Source organism: Amphiprion ocellaris, chromosome 20, assembly GCF_022539595.1.
Source record: "Amphiprion ocellaris isolate individual 3 ecotype Okinawa chromosome 20, ASM2253959v1, whole genome shotgun sequence".
NCBI lineage: Eukaryota > Metazoa > Chordata > Actinopteri > Pomacentridae > Amphiprion > Amphiprion ocellaris.
This window is the reverse complement of record NC_072785.1, coordinates 31,706,860-31,730,179: the sequence shown is the minus strand read 5'-3', so window position 1 is coordinate 31,730,179 and position 23,320 is coordinate 31,706,860. Positions and strand designations below refer to the sequence as shown.

The 23,320-nt window shown below is 37.5% G+C and overlaps 2 protein-coding genes and 1 long non-coding RNA gene across 4 annotated transcripts in view; 1 reads left to right on the top strand and 2 right to left on the bottom strand.

Annotated features, from left to right (window-relative positions):
* Window positions 1-2: 2 nt before the first annotated feature.
* On the top strand, window positions 3-3,954 carry LOC129347770 (dehydrogenase/reductase SDR family member 13-like). The gene is made up of 3 exons (XM_055005981.1): window positions 3-68; window positions 2,182-2,368; window positions 3,584-3,954. The coding sequence occupies exons 1-3, from the start codon at window positions 3-5 to the stop codon at window positions 3,844-3,846; spliced, it is 516 nt and encodes a 171-aa protein (XP_054861956.1). The 3' UTR covers window positions 3,847-3,954.
* A 5,930-nt stretch (window positions 3,955-9,884) lies between these two features.
* The window catches only part of mdga2a (MAM domain containing glycosylphosphatidylinositol anchor 2a), a 126,232-nt gene continuing 112,796 nt past the window's right edge, over window positions 9,885-23,320 (bottom strand). The window contains exons 14-18 of one of the 2 annotated variants that reach the window (XR_008599940.1): window positions 17,506-17,658; window positions 17,247-17,377; window positions 15,725-15,824; window positions 15,106-15,314; window positions 9,885-13,569 (exon numbers count right to left, since the gene is read on the bottom strand). Coding sequence is in view for 1 of the 2 variants with exons in the window: in XM_055005649.1 (XP_054861624.1) it covers window positions 15,226-15,314; window positions 15,725-15,824; window positions 17,247-17,377; window positions 17,506-17,658 (473 nt within the window). In the remaining variant the exon portion in view is untranslated. Of the gene's footprint in view, window positions 15,315-15,724; window positions 15,825-17,246; window positions 17,378-17,505; window positions 17,659-23,320 lie in introns of both variants that reach the window. The other variant, XM_055005649.1, reaches the window with a different exon arrangement.
* LOC129347720 (uncharacterized) lies at window positions 19,259-23,299 on the bottom strand. Its single transcript, XR_008599956.1, has 2 exons — window positions 21,127-23,299; window positions 19,259-20,494 (listed from the first exon to the last, which is right to left on the bottom strand). It is a non-coding gene; the product is annotated as an uncharacterized LOC129347720 (long non-coding RNA).

The window sequence follows — 23,320 nt, the reverse complement described above, 5'->3', positions numbered from 1 at the left end:
GAATGATGCTGCTGGAGCTCCAGGACGAAACAGATCCTGTCAGAAACCAGACGCTGGAAGTGACGGAGGTTTGAGGCAGTTTGAGCCACTTGATCCCAGGTGTGGCTCGATCAGCTGATCACCCTCCTGCAGCTCTGAAAAGACAAGAGAGAACACCTGGGGCCCAGGTGGAGGGCTGTCACAAAGAAAAAAACAACAGCATTATTTTACAGATATGTGACTAAAATTCATGAGAGAATACAGCTGAGACATAAAAAGTTTAAATACTGAACTAAAATGTAAATAAACGGAGAAATATAACTTTAATCAGGATCAGATCCCCCTGTATGTAAAACACAGTATTTTATAGATATACCATCAATTAAAAAGTAAATGAAAGATTAAAAATAGCAAAAAAAAGTAAATTACAGAAGACATCTACAAAAGTAACAGAAAAAACTATATTTTACATGTTAACCACAGAAAACTGAACTAAACTGTGTTCACATCAAAAATCTAGATTTTCATAAACAGTAATTTCTTCTTTGACAACATGTGAAGATAAAATGACAGCTTTTGTTTTTTCTTTTCCTCTTTATTTATTGAAGCTGAAGCTGAACTGTTTGAACAGAAGAAAAGCAGCTGAAAGACTCACATGTTCTGTTCCTGAGGACTTTTATTCACACGTGTTGAGCAGAACCGGTTCTTCTGAGGAATCCTCTGTGCTCATTCACAAACATTCCTTCATCGTCACCTGCCACTAGACTCACCTGGTGACAGGTGACGTCTGCTGGTCAGGTGCATCTCAACATAGCAAGAAAACGAACAAAAACACAAGAAAATGAATAAAATCTCAGAAGAAAATCCCAAAATATGAACAAAATATCAGAAAAAAACCCAGAAAATGAACAAAATGTTATAAAAGTTTTGACAAAGTGTTAAAAAAATATCATTGAGGTCAACGGGGTTAAGGGGGTGACGCATGTACAGAGCTGGTCCCCGACGCAGCAGACCGGGTTCAATTCCTGCCCACGGCCCTTTGCTGCATGTCTTCCCCCGACTCTTCTTCCCTGTTTCCTGTCTCTCTCTCACTGCGCCTATCTAATAAAGCCGAAAAAAGGCCAAAAAAAAAAAAATAAATCATTGAAATGTTAAAATACATCCAAAAAATAAACAGAAATCATAATAAAATAAACAAAAAATCGAAAGATTTGATTAAACTCCTGATAAAGAATAACATGTCTTCACAATCAGTAACTACCATATCAAAAAGACACATAAAAATATTAAAAATATCAAAAATATCATCAAAATGTTCAAAAGTATTAAAATGATAAAATAAAAAGAATAAAATACTTTAAAAATAAATGAATAAATAAGAAGACACATAATAGGGTTAAGCCTAACCTTATTTCTGGAGACAATAGCTTGTTGTGTTTCAGGTGTCCTGTTCTATGATGTCATCAAAGTTTCATTGAACATCACGTGAGGCCTTCAGTCACATTCACATCCTCTGTGAACAGGTGACTCATTTACACAAGCATTCCTTCACCTGACTGCACACTCACCTGTACAGGTGACGTCTCAGTGTCACCGGATGGCTGCTGGTCAGGAGAATCCCAAAATATCAAGAAAATTAACAAAAATGCAAGGGAAAAAAACAGAAATCATAAAAAAAAATCAAAACATTTGATTAAACCCCTGATAAAGAATAAAATGTCTTCATAATCAATAACTACCGTATCAGAAGGATATATAGCTACATTTTAAAAGGTCAAAAATATAATCAAAATATATATATATATATATATATATATATATATTTTTTTTTTTTTTTGTTTTTTTTTGTTTAGTTAAATTCCAGATGTTTTTATTGAACCAACAGAAATTCTGTCCAGCTGTTATTTCTGGAGACAATAGTTTGTTGTGTTCTGTTCTTTTCAGTTAAAATCACCTGAGGCCTCTTTCTGTCACATTCAGATCCCGTTAGAGTGAACAGGTGATTCAGTAACATAAATAAATCCTTCACCTGACTGCAGACTCACCTGTACAGGTGACATTTCTGCATGTCTCTAATTCGCCTGAAGCCTCTTCAGTCCCATTCAGATGCTGTTAGAGTCCTCTGGTTACAGGTGACATCAGGTAAAACTCAGAAACATTCCTGCTGCTGCACGTCGTCTGCAGACTCACCTGTGTAGGTGAACTCACCTGGCTGCTGCTGTTGTTTGTGTTCAGACTCTGGCGGTGAGCCGACATCTGGGCACCGGCAGCTACAGCTGGCAGTTCTTCCAGGCCTACTGCAACAGCAAACTCTGCAACGTCCTCTTCACCCACGAACTAGCCAAGAGGCTGCAGGGGAGCAGCGTCACCTGCTACAGCGTCCACCCAGGTAACAGCACACCTGGACAGGTAACATACAACACACCTGGACAGGTAACATACAACACACCTGGATAGGTAACATACAGCACACCTGGACAGGTAACATACAACACATCTGGACAGGTAACATACAGCACACCTGGACAGGTAACATACAACACACCTGGACAGGTAACATACAGCACACCTGGAAAGGTAACATACAACACACCTGGACAGGTAACATACAACACACCTGGACAGGTAACATACAACACATCTGGACAGGTAACATACAACACATCTGGACAGATAACAGCACACCTGGACAAGTAACATACAACACATCTGGACAGGTAACAGCACACCTGGACAGGTAATACAGCACACCTGGACAGGTAATACAGCACAACTGGACAGGTAACATACAACACACCTGGACAGGTAACATACAACACACCTGGACAGGTAACAGCACACCTGGACAGGTAATACAGCACACCTGGACAGGTAATACAGCACAACTGGACAGGTAACATACAACACACCTGGACAGGTAACATACAACACACCTGGACAGGTAATACAGCACAACTGGACAGGTAACATACAACACACCTGGACAGGTAACATACAACACACCTGGACAGGTAACATACAACACACCTGCACAGGTAACATACAACACACCTGGACAGGTAACATACAACACATCTGGACAGGTAACATACAACACATCTGGACAGATAACAGCACACCTGGACAAGTAACATACAACACATCTGGACAGGTAACAGCACACCTGGACAGGTAATACAGCACACCTGGACAGGTAATACAGCACAACTGGACAGGTAACATACAACACACCTGGACAGGTAACATACAACACACCTGGACAGGTAACAGCACACCTGGACAGGTAATACAGCACAACTGGACAGGTAACATACAGCACAACTGGACAGGTAACATACAGCACACCTGGACAGGTAACATACAACACACCTGGACAGGTAACAGCACACCTGGACAGGTAATACAGCACAACTGGACAGGTAACATACAACACATCTGGACAGGTAACATACAGCACAACTGGACAGGTAACATACAGCACACCTGGACAGGTAACATCAAGTGTAATATGGTATCATAGAGTATAATATAGTATCATATAGTATGATATCATACAGTGTAATATATAATGGTATCATATCGTGCTAACCAGTATCTCCTGCAGGTATCGTTCGGACCGAGTTGTCCCGTCACGTCAGCCTGTGGCAGAAGGTTTTCATCGAGCCGTTGGCCCGGCTGCTGTTCCTGGACCCGGAGGCCGGAGCTCAGACCACGCTGCACTGCGCCCTGCAGGAGGGAATCGAACCTCTGAGCGGACGATACTTCTCCTGCTGCGAGGTGCAGGAAGTGTCGGACCGAGCCAAAGACGACGCCGTGGCCCGGAAACTGTGGGAGGTCAGCGAGAGTCTGTGTGGACTGTCTTCATAAGGTCACCGTGGAATACAGTCACTGTGGGGTGCTCTAAACCCACAGTGACTGTATGGGATGTCCTCATATAGCCACTATGATAGACACCCACAGACCCATATATATATATATATATATATATATATATATATATATATATATATATATATATATAATATATATATATATATATATATATATATATATATATATATATATATATATATATATGTATATATATATATATATATATATATCAGGAGTTTTCAAATGTTGCTCTGCTGCCATCTAGTGGCTGAAATCTGAAACAACAATAATATTCAAACTTCATCAATGTCCTTTAAACTCACTGATTTTCTCAACTTTGAGCTTCAATTTGTGTTATTTTTTATTATTTCAGATGAAATATCTCTTGGAACTCAGTGAAAAATGTGTCATACTTTTCTGTAAAATGGGAATAACACAAAGTTGGAAGATTAAGAAATATTCAACGTAACTTTTTGGTAATTTTGTGTTTATGTTTGTTTTTGTTTTGTGTTTCTTTATGGTAGTTTTCATTTCTTCAAAGTACTTTTACATATCTTTGTAGTTGTTTTGCATCTATTTGAAGTACTTTTGTGTGTCTTTGCAGTAATTTTGCATCTCTTTCTGGTAGTTTTTGTCTCTTTCAAGCAGTTTTATGTATCTTCGTAGTTGTTTTGCATCTCTTTGTAGTAACTTTCTGTGTCTTCGTGGTTTTTCTGTGTCTTTTAATTAATGTTTTTTTCTGTATTCCAAATACATCTCTGAGCTTCATGTAAACCTAGAAAATTTAACTGGTTTAACATTTACAAACATTTGAACTAAAGTGCAGTATTCGAGTAAATGTACTTTGTAGTTTGCAGTTTGTGTTTTTTGTATATAATTTATTTTTGGATAATTGCTACTTATGTTTTGCTTCTTCTGCAGATTATTATGAAATATCTGTTTACTATTTCATTTGTTTATTCTTATTTTATATTGTATGTATATATTTGTGCAGACTCCATTTACGCTGCAACACTTAATAAAAAATACAAACCAGAATATTTGTTCTTCAGTTCTGTGTTTTACGTCTTCAGCTTCTACAAACTTCCACAAAGTATTTCAGAGCTCAGTTTAGACATTAGAGCTGAACAATATGGAAAAACATCATACTGAGATTATTTCGAAACAATTCTAGAAGTGATTCGTTCTCTGGTCTGTAATATTCTTTGTAGTTAAACACTTTTTACAGTGAATTGACTAAAGCTGGTTCCAGATTTGACCAGCAGATGGGAGCAGAGCTTCATTCTAAACCCACTGATGTGAAAGAAGAAAAAAGATGAAATCTGACCGACAAAAAATGGAAAATTCTCAGTTTTAAGAGGCTGCAAGTTTTTAATATTTTACTTGAGAAAGTAAATAAAACCAGAAGACACACAAAACTACCACAACATGAAACAAAATGATGATAAACTGACACAGAACAACCAGAGACACAAAAAGAACACAAACACACACAAACTGACCACAGCAAGACTCACAAAGACACAAAATGACAACAAAGACACACAAAGCTACCACAAATATGCACACAACAATCAGGGGGTGTGTGCAGATGTTGTGAGTCTGTCCTTGTGTTGCATGTAGTGTTGTGTGGATAGATGTTTTGCGTGTCTGTCATTCTGTTGTGTGTCTGTCATTGTATTTTGTGTCTTTCATTGTGTTTTGTGTCTGTCATTGTGTGTCTGTAGATGTGTTTTGTGTGTCTGTGGTTGTGTTGTGTCTGTAGATGTTTTGTGTGTCTGTCGTTGTGTTGTGCGACCACAGATGCCTCCTAAGCTGAAGTTTGTTGTGTCAGAGTATTGCATGTTGTGCCTGTCGTTGTGTTGTTGTGTAACAGACACACACCTGGGGTCCGTTTCACGAAGCAGGTTTAGTGAAAACTCTGAGTTTGTTAACCCTGAAATGAGGGAAACTCAGAGTTTTCCGTTTCACAAAGGGAGGTAACTGAAACCAGAGACAGAGGGGTAACTCTAGCCTGTTTCACAAAGAGAGGTAACTGAAGCTCTCAGTCAGTTACCATAGTAACAGACTCTATGAATCTAACCTGGTCAGGACCAGGTTTTTCTCAGTAAACCTCGAGTCTCTCAGTCTCCGCCTTCTTTCAGTCACACACTATTTCATTTCCTCATTCATTCAGTCATCAGGTGAGTTTTGGCGAAGTCTAGTTCTGCCGTGTGTCAAAATGACGTCCTTTTATGAACGATCCAGTGGATGAAGGAGCAGAATTACTGCACAGAGAATTAAATATTCGTCAGGAGATTGTTATCAGACCGTGCATAGATGTTCTCACATTTCTGGACAGTTATCTTTTACAGCGGTACTGTTTCACATCACAGTCCATAATCTACATCCAACCTCATCCATCCTTACATTTACAACATGATATATATATATATATATATATATATATATATATATATATATATACACACATATATATATATATGTATGTATATATATATATATATATATATATATATATATATATATATATATATATATATATATATATATAGTTGGCTGAGTAGAAGTCTGTGTTAGTTTAAATAGGCTTAATTGTTTAACAGAACATGATATGGATGTAGACATTTAGGCTATGTGTGGGATAAAACCTCTGCACAGTCAAACAGCCACTTAATATTTAGGCTACTTTACAATGTAAAACATGATCAGAATGAGGAAGCTCCATGAGATTATGCCGACTTCTTACCTGTTTTAAAAATGTTTTTATATTTCATCTTAAGCTTCTCCCCTGCAGGATTGCACCTAAATGAAATAACTTAATAATCTACTATTCAAACAGTTTTCCCCTGTAATATTATTGTGATTTAAACTTACACATTGACCCAGGCAGCAATGTTCTCCCACACCGTCTCCCTCTCTTTTACAGCTGCAGGTGTTGCACTTCTTTCTAAAAACGTGTTCAAACTCGCTATATAAGCGCATTAAGATTTCCAATTCAAACGGTGTAGTCCTCCGCTTCCCCGTTGCCATGGTGACTCGTGGAATCGGCGCTCCATTGATACTGGCTTTTCAGAGTTGTGGTGCACGCGCTTAACTCCGGGTGAAACTACTCCGAGTTGATTAAACCAACTCAGATCAGCTGTTCTGGAACCAGAAACTCAGAGTTTTCTATCTCAGAGTAGATCAACTCAGAGTTCAGGGTTAAACTCAGAGTTTGTTGAAGCTGCTTCGTGAAACGGACCCCTGCAGCCTGTTGTTGTGTGTTTGTTGTGACATCAGAGAGCAGCTTTGTGTTCGTGTCACAGTGAAGTTTGTTTTTCTAAAAGCTCCTCAGATCACAACAACACGTCGTCTCCACGGAGACTGAAGTTACACAAAGACGGAGGCTGATGGTTCTCAGACACACACAGACTCACAAACACACACCAACAACACATAAACATTGGCTGTCTTTGTGATTGTTTTGTGTTTCTTTGTGGCTGTTTTGTGTCTCTTTGTGGTTGTTTTGTGTATCTTTGTGGTTGTTTTGTGTATCTTTGTGTTTGTTTTGTGTCTCTGTGGTGTTTTTGTGTCTCTTTGTGGTTGTTTTGTGTCTCTTTGTGGAAGTTCTGTGCTTCTTTATGGTTTTTCTTCAGTCTTTCATGAACACAAACCAAACATCAGCTGGGATCATTTATCAGGAGACCAGTTAGAAATATTTTAAACTACCAGAACCAGAACCAACACATTCCTCCTCAGGACTTCAGACTGACTCCAGGAAATAGACCGGCCCGACTGTCATCGGTTTATTAACACAAAGCTGCAACTGAAAACCAGCGTAGGAAAGATGATTCATAAAATAGAGTCTGAGGACCTTCTGCTGGTTTCAGGCTTAAAAATACCTGAAGATGGAAACCAGAGTAAAAATGTTAACTTCACCTGAGAAACAACAAAGATCACCCCAACATGTCTGGATGTATTCTGGGAAAACTAATCCTGGTTTTCCTCCTGATTCAGGAAAACTCTGGTCTGCTGTGAATCAGAGGTTTTTATCCAGATGGAGAAATCGTCTCTTTCAGCTTCTCATCTGGAAACTCTCATTTTCTGCTGTTCACACCAACAGAGTCGGTTTTCTCTCCAGCAGGAAGCAGACAGACTCTTATGGTTTTATATTTCAGTCTGAGGAGGAGGAATCTTCAGGTTCTGATCCCAACGAGCTTTGGTTTGAAGATCGATTTATTTTTCTGATGTCTGTCGTCTGCAGATTAGATGGAGGGAGAATCTCATGTCATGAAGATACAGAAAACATGAAACGATCTTAAAAACAAAAGATAATTGTTAATTATAGTAATTTTAGTAATTTTAAGTACTTTTATTACTAATTTTGGACAGATTTCAAGTCATTTTGGACAACTTTTACACATTTTTATTGGTTTCAAGTAATTCCGGACTATTTTCAAGTCATTTTGAACAGATTTTACAACAAATTTTTCTCATGACTCCTCAGTGACCCTATTTTTTAATAGGAAATATGGATCTATCTATTTATATACACTTTTGTGGAGACACAATATCATCATTGGTGGAAAATTATGGACTTTTTTCCATTTCCATTTCAGGGGAAAATAATCATCCATTATGGATATTTAGACCCATCCATCCATCCATCCATCCATCCATCCATTATCTATACACCACTTAATCCTCACTAGGGTCATGGGGGGGCTGGAGTCTATCCCAGCTGACTCAGGTGAAGGCAGGGGACACCCTAGACAGGTCACCAGTCTGTCACAGGGCTACATACAGAGACAAACAATCACTCTCACATTCACACCTACGGGCAATTTAGAATGATCAATTAACCTCAGCATATTTTTGGACTGTGGGAGGAAGCCGGAGTACCCGGAGAAAACCCACGCATGCACAGGGAGAACATGCAAACTCCATGCAGAAAGATCCTGGGAAAGCCGGGACGTGAACCAGGGATCTTCTAGCTGCAAGGTGAAAGTGCTAACCACTACACCACTGTGCAGCCCCGACATTTAGACCCATTTTAAGTCATTTTAGACAAGTCTCAAGTCTATTTGGAATTATTTTTTTGACAAATTTTGGATTATTTTACATTTACAGGAACTTTAGGGAAGTACTATACCAGCCAAGATTGGAGATTTTACACTTTTTCTCATCTTCAAGGACCAATAATTATTCATTTTTGTCCTTTTGGATACTTTTTAGTAATTTTGGACAGGTTTCAAGACATTTTAAAAACATTTTGTGTCAGTTTGGGACAGTTTTAAAGTTATCTTAGACTACTGAGTTGACTTTTGAATAAATTTGAACAACTTTCAAACCAAAATGTCTAAAAACTAGAACCATTTAAAAAAGGATTTCAATCATAATAAATAACATCAAATTGGCTTTTGATGATGTAAAAAGTGGCACATTTTTTACTTTTGACCATGTCGATAATGTTGATATTCAAACCTGTAAAAATAATTCCACTTTTTTTAGTTTCTGACGGCATAAAAAGCATTTCAATCATTAGAAAGATGTAGAAAGTGTTTCTTCTTCAAATTCGTACATCATAAAAAGTGACATGAAAAGTGTTGTAATTAATATTAATAAATACTGAAAACCAGCATAATTCAGGTTTTTGCATTGAAAGTGCTGCTTTTTCTGCTTTTAATGACATAAAAGTTACCTCATTTTGACTATAGTTTTAAATTAACAAATCCAGAAATTTGAGTTTAAATCAACACATAATATGAAGTTGATGCAAATTCCAAATAGTTTTTCTCAATCGGTAAATAAGATTTTTTAATAATCTTGCAACCATTAATTTAGTTAAATGTTGGGAACAGGGTACTTGAATTACTTTTTAAAGTGTGCTAGAAGTTCAACAGTTCTTTTCTAGTGTCTAAATAGTTTTAAAATGACAGTTATGACTCTTAAACCATCCACTAGCGATTAGTCTGGTCTGATCAATACCGACATGGCAAGTGTCAAAACTTACCTGTACATTTTATAAGAAAACACAACAGAAACATGACTAAAAGTTACATTTGAAGTGTATTTATTAATATAATAATCATTATTAATAATAATAACCAGAATGCAGTGTAGCCGTCAGTCAGTCCCACTGATCTGAGAACGTATTGCAGAGAATAATCACAGTTATAAAAATATCTTCTTCCACAGAGTCGTGTTGGTGGCTTCTTCTTTAAAACTTTACATTTATTTATTTATTCCCCCCAAGATAATCCTAAAACAGATGCACAGAGATCAGGGCTCAGGAAATAAACCACGACGAGTTTCTCCACTGCAGATGTCACATTATTTGAAAAAAAATTTAAAAAGTGGTTTTCTAAAACAAAATGGTACCAAAGTCTGCTTTAAAAGGTGCATCAGTACTCATAAAGTTGGTGCTTAAACGGATCTATTTTAAATAACACTTGTCCGATGATTGTTTTGTTCCTGGTTCATTATATTCAATATTTTTTTGTCTTATTCTAGTGTAATTTTATTCTCTGTGCTTATATTTGCTGAACTGTATTTGCAATTGTAGGTTCATTTGTTTGAATTATACCTTTTTGCAAAATTCTCTTAAAATGTTCGAAATATAAATGCTGTTTACAATAGTTGTATTCTTCCAAAATCATCTAATTTCAGACATTATTTGTATATTTAAGTGAATTACTAAATAATGTGTCAACAGGAGGCTTAAATCTCTCAGATTCTTTCAGATAAATTTCATTTTGTTCCCTTTACATCCAGAAAATGGCTCATATTTTTTTATTAAGACAGGGAAATGCTTGTATAGATTTAATGGAAATAAAGCCACATCGTCTGCATATCGGGGTAACCTGTTAGCAAACTCTCTATTTAGAATTTAATTCCACACAGCAGCCAAGATTCAGTGGAAGACCTAACTTTGAACCTTTGATTTTTAAACAAAGAAGAGCATAAATACAGTAAGAACTGGATTTAGTGTCTATTTTTCAAGAATTCTTTGTCTTTAAAGTCATTCTTATACATTTTTGCTAAATGTTTCTAAGCTTAATGTTCTTGGCAGATCTTTCAGTGTTCAGTGAATTGTGGCTTCATGAAATTTTAGTTGGATTGAACCTGAGATTTTTTTTATTCTCATAAGAAGTAAAAGTGTTCATCTGTTTTTACTTTCTTCTCCGGGCTTCGGCACACATTCAGAATACGTTTGAATCAGCAGAACGTAATGAAATGAGGCTTATTTCTGCTGCAGGATTTTAATCAGCACACAAGCCGGAATCTGGACACTTTTCAAAACATTTACAAAAAAAATAAATAAACCCGTAAAGCCAAACGGTGCTTATCGCGTGGAGTTAATGTGATAACGATGCAGCCGAGGATAAAGTGACACCCAGAGGAGCTGCAGAACAATCGGATCTTCATCTGCAGCAGAAAAACTCCACAGGAGGAGAGAAGGAATCAACAAAACACCAAAGAGAAACTACAGATATCAGAGGAATGGCCCCTGGGTTCATCAGAGACAGAGGCTGAGATGAAAGTCAGGCCGTTTTACTGCATCAGGAAAGAAAACATGCGTCTCCGGGAAGAAACAGTTTTCCAGGGAAAGAAACCGTGAATCACATAAAATCACGTCGCTGCGGCTCCAGATGTCGTCGGCGAGTCGATCGATTCACTCAGAAACTCGTCGTGTAGCAGGAGCTGCGGGATAATTCTGTTTCATTTTCAGATGTGAAACCATGAGATTTAAAATGGCAGTTTACGTGGTTTTACCGTGACAGCATGTGGCCAGCTGATGTATGGAAACCCATTCATGCCTAAAAAGACATTACAAAGTAAAGCACCTCAAGGACGTTGAAGTTTGGAGAGGTAAAGTTTTAGACTTCCTCAGCAGCAATAATAATAATAACGAGAATTTAGTCTAAAAATTACAGAAGTAAGTTACTTTCTGAATAAAGTCATTGAAGTGAATCCTAAAAATAAAGAATTAAGCCAACGGTAGGAGGAAATATGTCAAGACTATCAGTTTAATTTATAATTATTTTCAAGACAGAATAATCAGAGTATCAAATCAGTTTTTATGAAAACAGGTTAGAAATTAATATTTTTAAAAATTAAATTATGGTAGTAGAAAAAAAAATAAGTAACTCTCATGTCAAAAAATAGTGATTAAAGTAAATAAAAACTAAAAACAAATAATAAATTGGCAGCTTTTTGATCAAAATAATGGGAAAAATAAGCCAACAACATGAGAAAATGTCAATTATGACATTTTAAGACAACATAATGATAAATGTAAGCCAGCTATTATGTATAAAGCAGAAAGTTATTAGTTTTTAAATCTTATTATTAAAAAAGACAAAAATAATGATAAAATTAAGCCAAAATTGTTTTTTTTAAAAAGCCAGAAGTGATTCAGAAAATAATTCAAATCCAATTGAAATTTGTTCTTTAAACTCATAATGATTATAAATTAGCATAATGGATAATAAGTCAAAAATTATGAAAAAATGTGACTTCTTAAAAGAAAAAATATTTTTAAGACACAATTTTGAGAGTAATTCAAATCTATGACAAATTAAATCAGTAAACATTTTGAGATTGTCAGTAGATATTTATTCCTTGGCTGTATGACTGTGAAAATTATAACTTAATAACTGAGCTAAAACAAAAACAAAGAAAAAGAAAATTATCAACCCAACTATGATGCAAATTCAAAGTGACAAGTTAGTACTTTTTAAATAATATTATTAAAGTACAAAACTAAAATGAATTATTTTTTAAGACAGAATAAGGACAAAAGTCAAGATTTTAAAAAAATCACACATTTTTACAAATATTTTTATAAACAAATATTCAGATTTTTACATCAGAAGTAGGTTTCATTTGTAACTGAAAGGGAGTATTTTAATAATTTGTCATCCTAACATTTTCAACATTTTTTTTCTCTTCTTGGCACAAATGGGCTTCCATACCTGTATGACGTGACGGTGATGAATCAGTAAATTTGTCCTACAGGTGTTTCCGTACCATGTGAGGAACTAAATGGTGTTTTTGTGCTTTTTGTTCTTTAAATGGATCCGTTAATAGAAATATTTTCCCAGCGTGACGTTTATCAAACTCTGTTAAAAGACTTCTTTTTTTTCCCACAAATCCTGAAACCGAAACCGACTCGAACTGAACTAAGAGAATAAAGGATGGAGTTTAAAGGACGTCCCCCCCTCGGTCTTTAGAATATCATAGGAACAACAGAAGATTTGATTTTACATTTCGTTTCTCCTCGTCATCGGTGCTCCAGAAGCTGTTTTAAGGTAACTGATGGTCTCGGAGTTTAAATACTAAAATAGTTCTGACAGACCAAACGCTTCAGTCCACATCCAACATCCAGATTCTTAGTCTTTAAATGAATCTGAGAGCTTCAGTCTGAGTCCATGGCTTCATCTTCTTCTTCGTTGTTTTTTCATTTAAACGCTGTCCAACGATGTTTTCATCTCAAAACAAAAAGAAAAAAGTAAAAGTAGGAAAACGTTTCTCTGCATATTCAAACTGCTCGATGCTCCCGTTGGTTCTTCTCGGTTCCTCGGCCCAAAAGTTTTGTTTCCCTCCGAGTCTGAAGGCACTTGATGTCGTGGCAGAGGCCGATCTCTCCTCCTCAGACGGACAGACAGACGTCAGAATGTGATCTAAGAGTACGTTTAAAATCCGTCCACGTCCCGGTACAGTACAGCTGATCTGTGGAGGCAGTGAGGAGGAGGAGGAGGATGAAGGATGGAAGATGATGGAGGAGGATGGAGGTCGACATTCAAACTGTTTTCTCCTGTTTTATTTAAACACTCCGAGTCTGAAAAGTCAAAGAGTTTTAGTGGAAACTGAAGCTGAAAATGGAAAATCTAAATTAATGTCCTGATGATGCGTTCAGGGACAGTCGGAGCTGCAGTCAAAACTACAGAAACAAGAAAGAAACTGCCGGTTTTTCATCAAAACAATGAGAAAAATTAACCAGAAACATGAGAAAATGTCGTAATTATGACACAAGACAAAATAATGATAAACTCAAGCCAGGTTATGATAATTTAAATCATATTATTAAAAAAATTTTTAAAAAAATATAACGTCCAAATTTGTTCCTTAAACTGATAATTATTACAAATTGAGTCAACATTATGGGATAGTAAGTGGAAATTATGACTAAATATTTATGTAAAAACAATACATTTAAGCCAAAATTTGAAATCACAAAAATCTGAGGAAGAAACTGAGACTCCTTAAATGAAAATCACAATTTTTAAGACAAAATTTTGAGAGTAAATGAAAAGAAATTAGTTAAAATTTTGAGATTGTCAATAGAGAGATTTTTTTTCCTGGTGATGCGTTCAGGGACAGCCAGAGCTGCGGGACATCAGAGTTTTAGAAGAAAGTGTAAAAAATGCACTCAAGTGCATAAATAAAAAGTCAAATAGAGATAATTGGATTAATTTTAAAATAATTATTTCTTTCATAGTGCTTGAGAGTAAAATTACACCATTTTATTTATTTAAATCTGAAAAACAGTAAAACAGTTAAGTGCAGTAAAACTGAGCAATTTTATAGTCAACTGTTGTGTTTTTTATAATAATGCAGATTGTTGACATTGATTTCATTCAACCAGTTTTTTAGGGGTCAACGTGTAAATTTATCCATTTTTTTTCTGTGATTTTAATAAATATCTTCTGTAATAAAAAAAACAACAGGGAAAATATGTCAAATAACAGTTTAAAAAACTATTTAACATTTTTCCACCCTTAATGTAAAATTTCTCTTTAAAATTACGGGAAATATATGTTAAAATTTTTCATTTTCCTAATTTATTATAAGTAAAAATGGTGTAATTTTACAGAAAAAAAATAAATTACTGTTTGTTCCATTCCAGGTTAAATAATTTCTCTTTATTTAGGTTATTGGTAATTATGTGTTTAAAACATGATTTTTTTACAGTGTATTTTAAATATAGTGACTTTAAACTGCTAGTTTGTTATTTGACATCAGAGTAAATACTCTACTGTTAAAAGTAATCTGATTACTGTAGGTTGTAATCTGAGTCGTTGCTTGTAGCTGCTGCTTTTATTTTTATTTTTACTCAAGAAAACGCTGAAGGTTTGAGTCCCGGAGCTTCAAATGTTACTCAAATTAACCTTTACACTTCCTGCTTCGACCTGTGAGCCAATCAGCACTCAATCTGCTCATTACATCATCGCTGATCTCCCAGAATCCTTCAGAGTAACAACAAACCTTCAGCTCAAGCCGGATCTTTGGTAGTCGAGGGGTTAAAGGTGATGATGGTGATGATGAAGAGGGTGGGGGAGGGGGAGGAGAGTCAGAGATCGTGGCGTCCTTTAGAGGGGGGCGGGGTCACCTCTGCCGGCCAATCAGAGCCAGACTCAAAGTGATGCAGAGCTGCCATATATGGGGCGACGAGGGCGGGGCGAGCGACCGTAGATCTGTATGGAGAGAGAGAGAGAGAGAGAGGAGATGATCGATCAATCAATCAATCAATCAACCGACCAATCAATCAATCAATCAATCAACCGACCAATCAATCAGTCAGTCAATCAATCAATCAGTCAACCAACCAACCAACCAATCAATCAGAGCACTTTATGTTGAACCATGTGACTTGAAATGGTGGCTACCGATTTCTTCTGTGACAGCATGTTGACAAGTAAATGTATGGAAGCCCATTTCTGCCACAAATTCCAAACAATATTTTAACTTCTCCTGAGAACATCACAGAACCACATTAATGTTTCAACTAAAGTCTTTGATTTAAAACTAGAAACTACTTCCAAACGTTTTCTGTGTTTTTACTCATTTGTCCCCACTGTGGGCGGGACCATGTGTTTCTACTTACTGTTGGGGGGCGGGTCTTTACATTTCCCCTCCTCAATGGTAACATCATCGATGGCGATGTCTCCTTCGATTCCGGCGCCTCGGACGCCTTCCATCACCATCTACAGACCGAACACAGGAAGAGGTTTGGTGGGAAACTGACTAGAATAAAGCTTTGGTTAAGGTGCAGTGGGAGTGGCCTAAAGGACAAGTGGGTGTGGCCTAGATAACAGGGGGTGTGTCAAAGTGGGTGCAGTTTGTAGTTGAGTTAATTGTACATTGAATGTGGTTTATTATATATTTGCTGTATAATTTGTAGTACGGTAGATGTGGTTGGTGGTATAGTTTGTAGTATAGTGTGAAGTATAATGTGTGTTGTTTGTAGTATAGTTTGTAGTACAGTAGCTGTGGTTTGTAGTAGAGTTGATTGTACATTGAATGTGGTTTATAGTATATTTGTGTTATTGTTGGCAGTAAAATGGGTGTGGTTTGTAGTAAAGTTTGTAGTATAATGGGTGTGGTTGGTAGTTTAGTGTGTAGTATAGTTTGTAGTACAGTGGGTGTAGTTTGTAGTAATCCGTGTTGTCTGTTGTAATTGGGTCTAATGGCCGTGGTCCAATGCAGTGCTTGCCAACCTGAGGTCCGCGCCCCCCCAGGGGGGCACCAGAGATCTGAGGGGGGGCGGAGCTTTGTCTGCTCTGAGGCTGTGATGTTATAAAAAATAGATTTTTACATTCTGGATAAAATCAGAGTAACAGACTCGCTGTGTCATCACAAGTGTACTTATAAAACATTTTAAAACACATTTATTTGGTCTTTCTTCAGGTTGGCTCTAGTTCATCCCGATTCATTAGTTTGTGTTACAGTTAGAAAATTACTGACGGAAACGGTGTCTGAAAAACGCAAAACGGGTGAAGATTCATCAGTATCTAAAAACTCCGGCTATACTTCGAGAGTTACCTTAAATTTGGTTTTATTAAAGGACGAGACAGAATTATGTTATTTGTAGTGAAATGCTCGCAAATGACAGCATGAAACCAGCGAGTTATGGAGACGTCAGGAAGTAAAACACAGTTTGGTAAAGTCGGAAAGACATTCATAAATTCGGACTTCCGGCATCAATAACTCATTAAATATACGTTGTCTAAACATAAACGATGCCTCTTTTCCATCGTTGTAAGGTAGACAATGTGCTACAAGCCCAGTTTAATCAAAAATAGCTGCAGAAATAACATTGGTGTCTATGAGCAGCTGGCTGTGTGACGAGTGAACAGGGACCATCTGCAAAATGCAAAACTGCTGCAAACAGTGAAGAGACACAAATATTCAACTAATTTACTGCAGCCAGCAACTGACTCCTGCTGATCATACTACAACTCTTGGTTTGATATTTTAAAAAAAAAAATCATAATTTTAGGGAATTTTCTATTAGTAATACAATTCAATAACTTCCCTCTTATGTTTTGTAGTGTACTTATGGGGGGGGCTCCAAGCCAAACAGGTTGGGAACCACTGGTCCAGAGTGAAATGGGCGTGTCCTGTACCTGAAAGGCTGCGGTTGGCTGGATGTTGACCTTGGCCTGCCTCCAGCGGTCTCCTTGGTTACCAATCAGACTCCAGACCGAGGTGTCCGTCACCGTCTGACCTTTCTGTCGCAGGAAAACGTTGAGCGCTCCTGCAGACAGACGGATGGACAGACAGAGGGACAGACAGAGGGACAGAAGGACACAGACAGACAGGTGATCAACAGGTGTGTTGACGACTGGTGGGCTGTGATTGGTCAGCTCCAGGTGCTGCTCTCACCTATGTGCTTCCCGTACATGTGGTAGTAGAAGGAGAAGCAGTAGGACGGGCCGCTGCTGGAGCTCTTAGCGTTCATGTTGAAGGTCGGAGACAAAAGACGAGCTTTGTCTCCGTCCAGCCGAGGCCTGGACGTCTCGATGTACATGTAGAACCCTGAGACAATGACAACAACACAGGGTCAATAACAACAATAACAACAACACCATAGGGTCAACAACAACATCACATTTTGTTCAATAATAAACAGGTTTCTAACACACTTGTGCATTAATATTCAGTCTATTAACAATGTTGTACATTAATATCAATTTTTTTACACTTTTGAGCATTAATATCCATGTAACTGATACTTTGGGGGTTCATATTTAAGTTATTGATGCTTTAGTGTGTTCATATTGATTTTGTTTTACATTTTTGTGTGTTAATATCCAGTTTTTTTACACTTTTGTGCATTAATATCCAAGTTATTGACAATTTTGTGTACTAATATTCAGATTATTGGTAATTTTATGCGTTAATATCCATTTTTTAAATATTTTCATCGTTAGTTTCTGAAGCTCCTATTAAAGAATCCTTTTGCTGCTTTTCCTCTGACTGGTGAGTCTGTTTCAAAATGCCGTCTCTTTTCTTTCCTTCCTGAGCATCACATTAAACTGGTGTTTCACTTCCTGTTTGGTTTCTCTGTAATCCTCTGTGACAGCAGCGAGCAGCAGTTAGAGGGAATGGAAATTAAAAAGTGTTTCCAGCAGCCAGTGGTGGCGGCGGGGTTTCCCTGCTCGGCTCTGGTTGGACGTTCTGTCCCTTCACCTGGAGGCCGGCTCTGACGGCCAGGTGTTGACAGCCAATCACATTCCATTATTTGGCCTCTTCCTGCCTGGTGGCGGCGGTGACTCAGTCTGAATTGTGCTGCGGTTGTTCCTCTGCAGAATGTCGCCAATGTTCAGCTTTCAACACGTTTACGGAGTTTCACAGGTGAAGCCGACAGCGAGGCTTCATCATCAACACCTCCAGCTCCAACACAGTACCGCTGCAGTACTCACATATTTATACTGCAACAAGAAACTCCAACCAGATACACTTTACTAATGACTGAAGCTCTGAGTGTGAGAACTGCAGTAAAGTCTACAGGAGGAGGTCGGGGTGGATGGAGGGCCGAGAAAGCACTAAAGTTTGAGGGAAAGTGGTAATTTTGGTAAATTTTCTGAACTCCAAACATCAGTTTCAACAACTGCTTTGTAGGAGCTTCCATCCATCCATCCATCCATCCATCCATCCATCCATCCATATTACAGATATATAAATCTCATATTTACTTCATATTTTAGTTTGTCTGTTTGCTTTTTTCTTTCTTTAAAAATAAATGTGACTGAATGAACAACAAACACTCATTTAATCTATTAAATGAGAAACACAAAAAAACAGTCCGATATTTAAACACCATCTATTTATCTATAATTCTAAGGTAAAATGAAGAAATTTGCTTTTTCTTTAACAAACCCTTTATGAGAAAACTGGAAGATGTGAATGAGGTCCTTGGTCATTTTGTGTGTGTTTTGGGACTCTTCTGTCATTTTGTGTGACTACTGGTCATTTTTCTTATTCTTTCTAGTCATTTTATGGCTAATTTGTGTCCCTTAGTGGTTATTTTGTCTCTTTTTAGTCATTTTGTGTCATTTTGGGGTCATTTTATATTTTTTTGTGTTATTTTGTGTCTCTTTGTATTCATTTTGTGGTCATTTTGTGTCTCTTAGTGGTCATTTTGTGACTCTTTTGTGTAACTTCGTGGCTTTTTATGTCATTTTTTTTGTCTCTTCATAGTCATTTTCTGGCTGTTTCATATGCTTAGTGGTCATTTTGTGGCTGTTTGTGTCTCTTTGTAGTCATTTTATGGTCACTTTCTGTCTCTACAAATCATTTTGTGTTTCTTTGTGATCACTTTGTGGTCATAGTGTCTCTGACACATTTGAATTAACCATGAATCTCTTACTACTTCTATTAAAGTTTCCTTTTGCTGCTTTTCCTCTGACTGGTGATAGTTGGACTCTTGTTTCAGAATGCCGTCTCCAGACTCTTTGTTTCGTCTCTGAACGTCACCAAAACATTGAAACACTTTCAGCCGTCAGACTAAAGCTTCTGTAAAAACGTCTTGTGACAGTCGGCTTGTCTTAAAGTGAAATTAACGAACAGAACTGTGGACTGTCATCGTTATCTATAAACCGTTTCAGCTGTGGGACGGATGCTGAAGTTATCTTAATCTAACTAAAGGCGCCGTGGACAGTTTGACGGTTCGTCCACGCCCCCTAACACATCCAGCGTAGAGATAATTCTGTCCGACAGCTGGGGTGTAATGGGGCTGTGAAAGTGGTCCTGACACTGACATGCTGCTGTTTCCTGATAACGTTGCTCCGTCGGAGAGCCACCCAGACATGCCAAACCTCGTTGGGAGATGTGGAAGTTTAGCAGCGTGTTGTCGTGATGAAACGTCCTCATTGGAGGAGGTAGTTGAAGTTTGTTCTGTCCATCTCAATCACATCCAACAGCCTCCCTTCAGCGCTGTCTGGAGAGCAGTTTAACTCCTCACAGATCTGAGAGGGTGGGAGTTAGGAATGTTTTGATCAAGTTTTATTGACCTGATCTGATCTGAACCATCCGATGTTTACTACCTGCTGATACCAAGTCCCAATCTGACACCAACACAACATCACCAGAATTAAAAAGTTATGAAAATCAATGGAAACATTATGTAGTGAAACTTCACAACAAGGTTCCTGAACACCTACAGACCATCATGGCTGGAGATTCTTGGCCTATAACACCTTCATCATTAACAGATTTATTATATATTGAAGTCGATTTATTATATATTGAAGTCGTTGCAGGACTTTAATTACTACCTGTTTTCCATCGACGGAGCCCAAACACAGTGAAAAGATCTAAATTCTCCAGGAACCCTGTGCTCTGCTCTGTTGGCCCACCGTGGTCAACACACCTTAAAAATAATCACATTAATACAGTGCTACAGCTGTAAGGTAACGTAAATGTAGAATTAGAGGGTAAATGTAGTGTTAGAGGGTAAATGTAGAATTAGAGGGTAAATGTAGTGTTAGAGGGTAAATGTAGTGTTAGAGGGTAAATGTAGTATTAGAGGGTAAATGTAGTGTTAGAGGGTAAATGTAGAATTAGAGGGTAAATGTAGCATTAGAGGGTAAATGTAGTATTAGAGGGTAAATGTAGCATTAGAGGGTAAATGTAGCGTTAGAGGGTAAATGTAGAATTAGAGGGTAAATGTAGTATTAGGGGTAAATGTAGCATTAGCATGATAAAGACTTCTGTGGCAGTTAATGACCTCCATCCATCGCTGATATATTTAAGACAAGCCAGGACTAGATATTGATTGAAATGGTTCATAATGGAGTTAATAATGAAATATAAACATGACAATTCTAATAATTAAACATCAGTGCTGTTCCTGATGAAGGAAGCTAACAGGAGATCTTGAGCTGGAATAATAAACTGTAGATTTCTCAAAAAGGGACGTTATCTGGATGAAGAATGACGATGTGGAGGATCTGTTTTTCTGCGTATTTTTCAGTTTCTGTTTGAAGCGCTTGTGATTCTGACCTGCGACATAAAACAGACGACGTCTTCCTGCTCTAAGCTCGGCTGGATGCAGGTTTCTTCCGCCTGCTTTCCTTCATTTATTTATTTTTACCACCCTTCTGTTCCCTGAACGCTGCAGACGGTTTAATCCGAAGCTGCAGAGTGTCCATCACGCTGCTCTCATTCAGTCAGCAGCACTCCTCAGGCTGCTGCCGCTGCTTTTATTCCCTCCAATCAGCGACGCTTCGATTCCTGTCGAACGACGTGATTAACAGTCACTTTTAATCCTCCACTCGTCGGAGCTGCAGGCGACAGCAGGAAAACACAAACTGTTTCCTCACATCTACAAATAAAGCTCAGAGTTCAGACGTTTTCTCCTTTTGGCTTCTGAAGGACACAAACTAAACTCCTCCGGTTTCCAGCTGCTCTTTATGCAAATCACGCTTTGAAAATCTCAAGTGCACAGGGGCGGATCTACTGGGGTGGCATAGGGTGGCAACTGCCACCCCTAGAAGATGTCTTGCCACCCCGGCTGCCTCCCCAGTTCTGAACGATCTAATTCAAAAATACGTATATGAAAGTTTGTGGCCAGCCGTAAAGAGTGAAAGTCCAGGAAAGACGAATAACGAGTGAAACTCCGATGTCCGAGTGCTTTCGAATGCACCATGTGACGTCACGTCCTGTACAGTCTACGCTGCTACAGAGGTGACACGCCCCCCTGAGGGGGCTGCTCTTAGACCTCACTCATGTGGATGACAGCTGGACTTCGGTGTGGCAGTAAGACACTAGTTAGACTGGGTTAGACTACATGCTAATATAACTGTTCACAATGTATTAAATGCTAATAGTGTCTAAATTCACATAAAGTGTTTGCTTGCGAGACAAGCCACAGTTTCCAGTGAGCCTGGGCCTTGCTAATTTTTACTTCTGTAGCTAGCTAATGTTAGAGAACAGCCACAGAAGGATGGTGGGGGATCGTCTGTGGAAGTTTTTCTATTTTTTTTTTTTGGATAATTACAGCCTGTGGTTCTGACAACAGACTGTAAGTCAAAATAAATCACACATTCACTAAGACTTTACATGACATTAAAGTGTAACTAAACCCCCAGTCACACCAGGTTTTCATGCACTGTTTAAAACTACATCCTGCTTATTTAATGCTGGTTTTTATCATTTTGGTGTCAAGGTCATAATAACACCAACATTGATGTGTTTCATCATAGTACAGTCATATCATTTAGTTTACAGCTGAAAAAACGTTTACATGTTAAGTATCTCTTTAAAGGTTTAAATTGTACACATCAGATTGTATCATAGTTAATAATGAAAATTATCAAAGGAAAAACATAGTTCAGTCAGTGTGATTCTTGTAGGAGACGGTAAAGAATGAAGAGGAGGGGAACCAGCAGCAGCTTTTCCCAGCCTAAAAGAAGAGAGGAGGAAGAACATCCCAGAGAGGAGATGGAGGAGGAAGAGTTCAGAGAGAGAAAGAAATGAAGGCATGCAGAGCTCAGACAGAGAAAGGTAAATCAGAGACTATCTCTGGTCCACATACTATGAATATTGCTTTAGTATAATATATCTGAGTAAGAGGTACACCTGTCACAATAATTACCTTTTTGGACAAATTATTATCTGATGTAGATAGTCTTTTAATTTTAAGATGATAAGTAGATCCTTAATTCTGAAGAATATCCAAATATTGGAATTCTAGAATTATTGTAAGAAATGTCTCAAATATAGAGCATCAAAATATAAAACCACAAATCTAAGACAATAAATAAAATGATCTGGACTCTGACTCTGTTCTAGATGAATTAATAATGTAATCATTGTGGCAGGAAGAACATAAGCATAGATCACACAAATGCAGATTTCCCTAAACAGTGCATAAGAGAGACATTGTCTAGACTTACTCTAATTTGTTGCTAAATTTAAGAAACATTTTTAACATATCTAGCATTTGGTTTCTTCAAAGTGTATAAGGTTGACTTTATTTCAGTTTAAATCTTTTCCTCTTTCTACTAGACATATCAAATCACATATTGTGATTGACAGCTAATAAGAACAACTCATGTTTAGGATTGGCTGACAATTACAAATGATATTTACTTATTTAACATACTTATTTCAGCAGTATTTGCATCAATTTGATAACGCCTGCTGGTTGGTTTCATCCAAATCCCTCATTCCATTTTTGAGTAATGTTGCAAAC